Source organism: Helianthus annuus, chromosome 9 (assembly GCF_002127325.2).
Source record: "Helianthus annuus cultivar XRQ/B chromosome 9, HanXRQr2.0-SUNRISE, whole genome shotgun sequence".
NCBI classification, from domain to species: domain Eukaryota; kingdom Viridiplantae; phylum Streptophyta; class Magnoliopsida; order Asterales; family Asteraceae; genus Helianthus; species Helianthus annuus.
The window spans coordinates 173,195,738-173,203,753 of NC_035441.2; the positions used below are offsets into that span (position 1 = coordinate 173,195,738).

General features: G+C 32.0%; 1 protein-coding gene and 1 long non-coding RNA gene across 4 annotated transcripts; one reads left to right on the forward strand and one right to left on the reverse strand.

Moving 5' to 3' along the window:
- The first annotated feature begins 370 nt into the window (after positions 1-370).
- Positions 371-1,659, forward strand: LOC110879676 (protein SOB FIVE-LIKE 3). Of its 2 annotated transcripts, none has more exons than XM_022128190.2 (2): positions 371-749; positions 970-1,659. In XM_022128190.2, the coding sequence occupies exons 1-2, from the start codon at positions 663-665 to the stop codon at positions 1,426-1,428; spliced, it is 546 nt and encodes a 181-aa protein (XP_021983882.1). In that variant the 5' UTR covers positions 371-662; the 3' UTR covers positions 1,429-1,659. The 2 variants fall into 2 exon arrangements, with proteins under 2 accessions (XP_021983882.1, XP_035833776.1); XM_035977883.1 differs by lacking the exon at positions 371-749 and adding an exon at positions 821-839.
- A 4,690-nt stretch (positions 1,660-6,349) lies between these two features.
- LOC110874978 lies at positions 6,350-7,398 on the reverse strand. 2 transcript variants are annotated; one of them, XR_004867856.1, is made up of 4 exons: positions 7,222-7,398; positions 6,937-7,077; positions 6,768-6,854; positions 6,350-6,681 (listed from the first exon to the last, which is right to left on the reverse strand). It is a non-coding gene; the product is annotated as an uncharacterized LOC110874978 (long non-coding RNA). The 2 variants fall into 2 exon arrangements; XR_004867855.1 differs by having other exon boundaries at positions 6,937-7,398.
- Between the last annotated feature and the right edge of the window lie 618 nt (positions 7,399-8,016).

The following is an 8,016-nucleotide window of genomic DNA, read 5'->3' on the forward strand; positions in this document are numbered from 1 at the left end:
CAAACTTTTCTCTAAACCACTTAAAACCATGTCAGTTAGTTATCGTATTCTTTCATTTGCTTTTCTATATAAATAAATGTTATTAATCAATTTTGTGAGAAAACAATCTGTTATGACATCCTCCTCTCGTTTTGTTGACTATTCTTATAACTTATAAGATTATGTGACATGGAAATTTAAATCCAAATTTATTTCAAATGTCATTCTCTAAGACATTTAAGAAGAAAAATGGTTTAAAGGGTCACATGCATTATGCATATACTCATTGTCACATCAAGACATATAAATATATTGTCTGTACGTATACATATATGCTCACCTGTATATGCATTTATCTAGTCATAAAAACACAAGCTTTCACCTTTGTAATAAATGGATGCAGTCTAATAGTAAATATGATTGGATATTCACTGAACAACCCACCTCCCCTCTTCTTTGAATATTCAAGAACCTTGAGTTAATTGTGCCTTTTGCTTTACAAAAAAAAAAATATTTTTTATTTCCCTTTAAAGATTTCCTTTATAAAGATTTCTTTTGACAGCTGGTGATGGTAAACAGGCATATAAATTCAGAGAAATTATGACCTTATTTAGATTGCTAGATAGGTTGAGAAGATGGAGAATTTAATCCTGATCATCCTACCATGAAAAAGAATAAAATAAATGAACTTACATTTACAGTTTAAGTTTAAGTTTAAATCTTGTTACTTTTTAGTTTTTACCAGTGTTTTTTTGTCCAACTTCCAAAAGGTATGTCTGTTGTTTGATAATCTTTCTTTGTGGTTTTATATGTGAGGTGGGGTGGGTGGGGTTGGGGGGTGGCTAAGATCCAGCTAATTGGTTTGTATTTATATATAAAGATGTATAGAAGAGAATAAACTCTTCTTCTTATCTTGTGTTCTTTCTTTCATATTCTTGTGTTAGAATTTGTTTCTTAATTAATCTATTGAGTTGACTATTGTTGAAACAGGCAGATAATATGGAGCCATCTTCCAAACTATATGGAGATGGAACAGAAGAATGTCAGAGCAGTGAATCTGGGTGGACAATGTACATTGGTTCTTCTTCTATGGATGATGATGATGATCATCATCATCATCATGGTGGCACTGGTGGTGGTGGAAGGAAGAAGGGTGTAAAAGTGAAGGATGAAGATGAAGATACAGATGATTCAATGGCTTCTGATGCTTCTTCTGGTCCAAGTCATCTACACCTGCAACAACCATGGGAGGTACAAGAAGATGATAACAATAAAAATCAAGAAAAGCACAAGTCTTCAAGCAAGAAGAATAAGAAAACATCAGGGAAGAAGAAAGTTGGGTATGATCAAGAAACAAGAAAGAAAGATGAGAGTGATCAAAAGAGAGGTCATGTGATTACTACTGTTCAAAGTGGCAATCGGACTTGGTTCTCCGGTAAACGAAAGTAAAAGAAACGCGGTTGTGGGCAGCGGCGAGTGGCGGTAGGCGGAGGGGTATTGGTGGTGGTGGTGGGTGGTGGTAACCACCGGCAGGTAGCTAGTTAAAGCTTTTGACATGAAGTTGTTCTAGAAAGAATTGTTAAATACTAGGAATCATACTGTTATTTTTTGTGTGTATGGTTTCTGTAAATCTAATTAAAGATCCATCATATGTTTAAATCCATGTTATGTTTCTTCTTCTTCTTCTTTCTTTCTTTTTTTTTTTTTTTTTTTTGGTTATTTTCAAATCTTATGTTGTTGGTTTATAATTTATTCATTCATATTTGTTGTTTGTTACTTGTGTAATTATAACCTACTTATTTCCAAAATCAAATCATATAAAACAAATGTGTTTATATGATCATTGCATGGTACATATTACATAATCTCGGCGTCTCTCGAAGCAGCCTTTCTATATTTTGAGAAAGAGGGTTATTTTGTGTATCATACGATTCTAAAACCCTACCAATAACTTAGTTATTAGTGATCGGGTATGGATCATATTGTATGATATATAACTGTAAATTCCAAACAAAAACTCGATCACAGGGTATGATCGAGTTTGTGTTGAGGATACTCGTATTTATTATTTCCATGGTCTAAAAATTTTTAAATTAAATGTTAAACTAATGGCCTGAATTCTAACACGTCAAGTTGTAATTAAAAGCGATTATGCCAACTGAAAAATCATACTTTTTGCGTGTATGGTTTTCAAAAATCCATTAATCCACACTAATTGACGATACGTGTCAAATGATGATGATTTTCTCATCTCAAATAGGAAAAAAATATAATAAAAATGATAATAAAAACAGATACTGTTATTTTCAATCGAGAATCTAATTACATATGCAACATTAGTTGTACAGTACAAAGGGAGAAACGTGAAGTAGTAGAATGGAACACTTGTAAAGTTGGTAAAGCACATGACATGAAGGTAGGAAGAAGGTAAGGTCTAATTATAAGCCACAGCTCAAACACCCAACTTCACAGATAGATCACACCATAACCATTTCATGCTGCACATGCTCCATTCCTTAATTATCTTATTTATTTATTATTATTATTGATTTATATGAATGTTTGTTAATTTGTTGTGACGGGCGTAACTAATGTTGGTCACTAAAACCATCACTTTCATGACCTTGCATGAGACGTCTACGCTACTAACATATTACAATTTCACCATCCAAAGTTTTACTTAACATATACGGACAGTTTTTATTTCCACTGTTGCCGTAACCGGACTACACCCGGCTGTTGAATCGGGAATCGTCACTTTTGAACCAGCTTTTTTTAACGGTTAAAGTTGTACACTATGGGGATTGAACCCCTAAACTCTATCCAACTCACCAACACCGTTGAGTTATTCCCAAGTGGATAGTGCCGACCAGTTGAAAGGTCGATGATCAAACATGATTGTCAAAAACTTTTAAATCTCATTTATTAAATTATTTACTACTTAAAAGTTTATAATCGTGATTTATATATTTGTTAACATTAAGTATATTTATTAAAAGATAAAATTATTTTTATATACACACATTGGTCTTAAATTATTTTTAGGTTATTCGGTTTTTGAAATCGATCCCGGAGATTGTCTATTCGATGAATGATGTAGTTATGAAGAGTTTGGTTATAATTTAAATTGTATCCTCTTGTTACATTTAAAAACAACAACATCAACCGCACCCAGTAAATCCCATAATAGCAGAGCTATTAGTAGGGTCAAAGGAGGGTGTGATGTAGGTAAACATTGCCTATATCCATAGAAACATAGAGGCTGCTTTCAACTAACCCCCCACCCCAACACAACAAACAAAGATAACTTGAGATAAAGAAATAACAAATTTGTGAATAACAAAATGAAAACGAAAGAAGCGGTGAAAAGGTAACATAGCAAAAGAAGGATCAAGTATAACATCATAAAACAATATATATGTATACGCGCACAAACACAATCAGATACAGCATCTACCTAGTGTAGGTCTGTAAGAATATCTAAGCTCCTATAACATCATTTTTAATTACATTTTATTTAAAATGCATTAAATAAAAGAAAAGATTAAACTATTTATTACTCTCTATATATGCACTCACTAAGAGCATTCATACTCATTTCGATCATAAATCAACCTTAATGATGAAATCAAGCTTTCAAGTTTTTAAATTCGGTGTCGTATTGCCTATGTAGAGATTACAAGTGGTTGACAGTCTTCTTTGTTGTAGCATTTAATGTAAGACTTAACTTATTTGTAGGTCAGTTTCTCGTCGGTTGTTTATGTTTGTATATTTATGAGTTATCTGTTATTTTCTTCTCTCTGGTTTGTTCACTTTTGTCATTTCAGACCAATTTTCAAAATTGCACAATTTTCTTCGCTGACATATTGGAAACATGTCATTTTAGTCCAAAAAACTAACCCCAGTTAAAATAACCCAATTAGCTCGGGGTAAAATGGTCATTTTACATAGTTTTTTATTTTCATTTTACCTATGAAGTTTATTTTAAAACCTGAAGTCTAAAAAATAAAAATAAAAGTAAAACTATGTAAATGACCATTTTACCCTTGAGCTAACTGAGTTATTCTAACTGGAGTTTAGTTTTTTGGACTAAAATGACACGTTTCCAGTATGCCAGGAAAGAAAATAGTGCAATTTTGAAAATTGACCTGAAAAGACAAAAGTGAAGAAACTATAAGGACGAAAATGACAGCTAACTCGATATTTATATTTTACTTTAGCGTTCTGAAATACTATATATTTTTTGTGAGTGTTTTAATTGGAAAAAGAGATGTTAATAATAATTAGTATTTTAGTTATTATATAGATAGAAATAAAAGGAATTGGATGGAGGAAGCATCTTAAATTAAATAAAATTCAGAGATCATAGATTTTAGAATGGAAAGCTATAATGAATTCATTAGTGAGAGAGAATTATTATAGTGACTTAAATTTATTTATAGATAAATAATTTCAATAAAATCTTTGCTGATGACACCAAGTACATTGTATGCATGTTTGTGACTGCTTTTCATTTACTTATTTTATAATTATAGTGACTTAAATTTATTTATACATAAATAATTTCAATAAAATCTTAGCTGATGACACCAAGTACATTGTATGCATGTTTGTGACTGCTTTTCATTTACTTGTTTTATAATAAGAAAATCTGGTAACATGGTACGATGCTTGTCATAATAATGCCAGTATAAAGAAAATAAAAACAAGATATTTGTTTCGACTTGATTAAATGCTTTTTGGACTTATCTTTGGCCTATAATTATTTCGTATTTATTTTAAGTATTATATAAAAAAAATTATTATTGACATGAAACTATTAAATCTTGAGTTTATTATTTAGTTATATATTTCTGTAAAACTATGGTATCTCTTATTTATTTTGACCGAGACTAAACCAAAATGAACTATATGGTGATGAGTTAAGTACGACTCCATGTATTATTAGATGTTAAAAACAATTTATCATTAAAATTAACCATCTATGTGTACACGAGATGGTTCACTTAGGTCACGTGTGAAATGTCCTCATGATATGTGATAAATAGTTCAGGGTCTAGTGTGTCAGTAATTCAAAGTATAGAGATTGATCTTGTAAATTGTAAAAGGGTGACAGCTATTGATTTGAGAGTTAATCTCCTCTTCTGTGATTCTTTTTCTACAATTCTTTAGCTCATAATCTCCCGATTACCATTTTGTATCGTATCAATGGTATCAGAGCTTTCCTTCCTCTTGACCTGAGGGTTGGGAATCAATCATATTCAATTGACGGAATCAATTAGGGCAACATCAAGATCAACGAATTAATCAGATTTCAATCGAATTTAAGTGACGTGTGCAATTAGGGCAACAGAAACATCAGCGAAATAATAAGCTTTCAATCAGATTTGAACAATGGTGTTCTTATGTTTGTGTGGGGGTCACTACTACAAAATACACATTTCTTGACGCACATTGCGCGTCATAAACGGTAATTATGACACGCAAAAGTGAGTCATTGATTGAGTAGTCATAAAATTAAAATGACATACATTTGTGTGTCATGTTTTTATGACACGCATTTACGACGTTCATTTATGCCGTGTCATGCTTTTAAATGTTTTGAAAAATTGTGGAATTACTAATTTACCCTGATAAATAAATAATAATCAAATCAATAAATCCATTTCTTAATAAAACATATAAATATATATATATATACACACAGACACCAAAAACCCATTGCATAATCATTTATCAATTATACTACAAATATTTTAATGTTTACAAAAATATTGTTTATCAATACATTTGTCGACACCAGTTATCATTAAAAAATAACACTTGCCGCATAACTCGATCATTCTTCGCAAATATCACCATATCTATAGCCAAGTATTCCTCTGCTCTTTACAAAAGAAGACTAAGCCTTCAACCTCCACGTCAACAACTCCCCTGAAGAGCACGGCCTGAATCTATGAACACTCATTGAGAAACCAGCACGGCCTGATTCTATGAACACTCATTGAGAAACCAGCACGAGGTCCAGGTGGCATCCCGCCTTTCTTTAACTAAACTACATGTTGAAGAAATCTTAAAGGGGTGTAATAAATAATAAGTCAATAAATATTCATGTTAACAGAAACATGAAATACCTTGATACAAACTCAAGTCTTAGGGTCAAGCGCTCGTATGTCTGAATGAACAATCCTTTTATATATCTCTTTGGAATAACCACCATATAAATAAATCTATAATCAAAATGAAATTGTAATAAAAACAAGAAATTTCATATATGTATAAAATATATTTAACTCACATCTTCTTGGTAAACAAAGAGTTGGAATCCACTCCGAGCACTTGGCCATTATAAGCATCCAGGTGCCGGTTTTATCTCTTGCCACTGAAGCTAGACGATGAGCTTGTTTTAGTTATTGATTCACAAACATGAATAAATTGCCCATTTGTTCACTACTTTACCTTAAAAGTATCCAAATTAAAGAGAATTGAAGTATCTGCAAAAGAAAATAAAGTAAGTAATAAAAGGATCAAATCTTATAGCTTAGGTGCAAACTTAGTATTCAATATGTAGGCTAGTGCTAGGGATGGGCAACTTATCAAAACGCAAACTTTATTTGAAAAAACAGAAATAACCTCACTTCTCGAAAAGTATCATAGAAGTTAGAACCCACCAAAAATAACAAGCTTGTGCTTATACAAAACCTACAAATAAACCATAAATTTAGGTTTACACACTAGAAAAAAGAAACTGCAAACACATTAAAAAACCCAAATAACCGATAACATACCATCGGATGACCAGAACGTCGACTAGGACATCCTTTATAATTCTATTGTTCCCATTGATTTGTTTTCAAATCCAACATCCAAAAGTCCTATACTATCAGAAACATAAGAAAACGTCAAATACAATATACATCGAAAAGAAAATACATTCAAGACCCATAAGTATTCTACCTTGTAATGATAGTAACACTCTTGATTAGGAGCTATGTTGTCAAAGACGCAAGGCGCAGGCGAGGACATTGGCATCTCAATGGCTTTCTTCAAACTTATGAATAAATACTTTTGAAACTGAACTAATTCTACAAATGCAATCTGCCAATTTATAAACACGAAATGACAAAATACCTTTAAGTAATAAAAAGGTCAAAAAGAAGGACAAAGAATATTTGAGGGTCAACCTGCCTAACTTGTCACCTCTACTAGAAATTCACCATCATTTTAGGAAAGAAGGGTTACCTGGCCACTTATTGGTTCATATAGACAAAGCAGAAGATACAGAATTAGGGATGAGCATGGTACCCGTTCGGTACCAAACCGGTACCGGTACCAAAATACGGAAAAAATTGATACCGGTACCGAATATCCCGGTTCGGTACTGGTACCTGGTACCAAATGCTCATCCTATATAATTGTGTTTTTCACGCTACCACTGAAGCCAACCTGATGAGAAATATCAAAAAAAAAGTTATACTTAAAGTGGTTATTTATTAAATATATTAGGGAGCTAGAATAACAGACGTTACATACAAGTGCAACTGCTTCATGAGGATTCAGAATAATGTGTATCTTTTAATTCATGTAGTTGTAGAAATGTCACATGTATAAATTTTTTCCAGAATAGCTTTTTTAAGAATGTCTCTTTCCAAAAATAAACCAAAAACTTATCAAAGATCATAGATATTTATTCCAAACTATTTTCATTTAGAACTACAAAAGCATTGCTTACATCATTTTTTTGCTAGAAAACTTTGATGTTTGTAGGCCTTGGTTTTTTGCATTTCATGACAGCAAGTTCAACACTTTGATTAATCTACATGACATCCAAAGTTAACAATTTATTCCTTTCACAGAATGTATAACACTTGACCCCTATCACCCAATGTTTAACATTTAACAGCAAAACAAAGTAGGGCAGTAGGCAGTCAGGTAAATATAGGTTAAACATTAAAGCAGTCAAACATATAAAACACTCAAATAGACCAAAAAAGGCATACCTGTTACAAGGCAACAATCGGGAGGAAGACAGAAGCG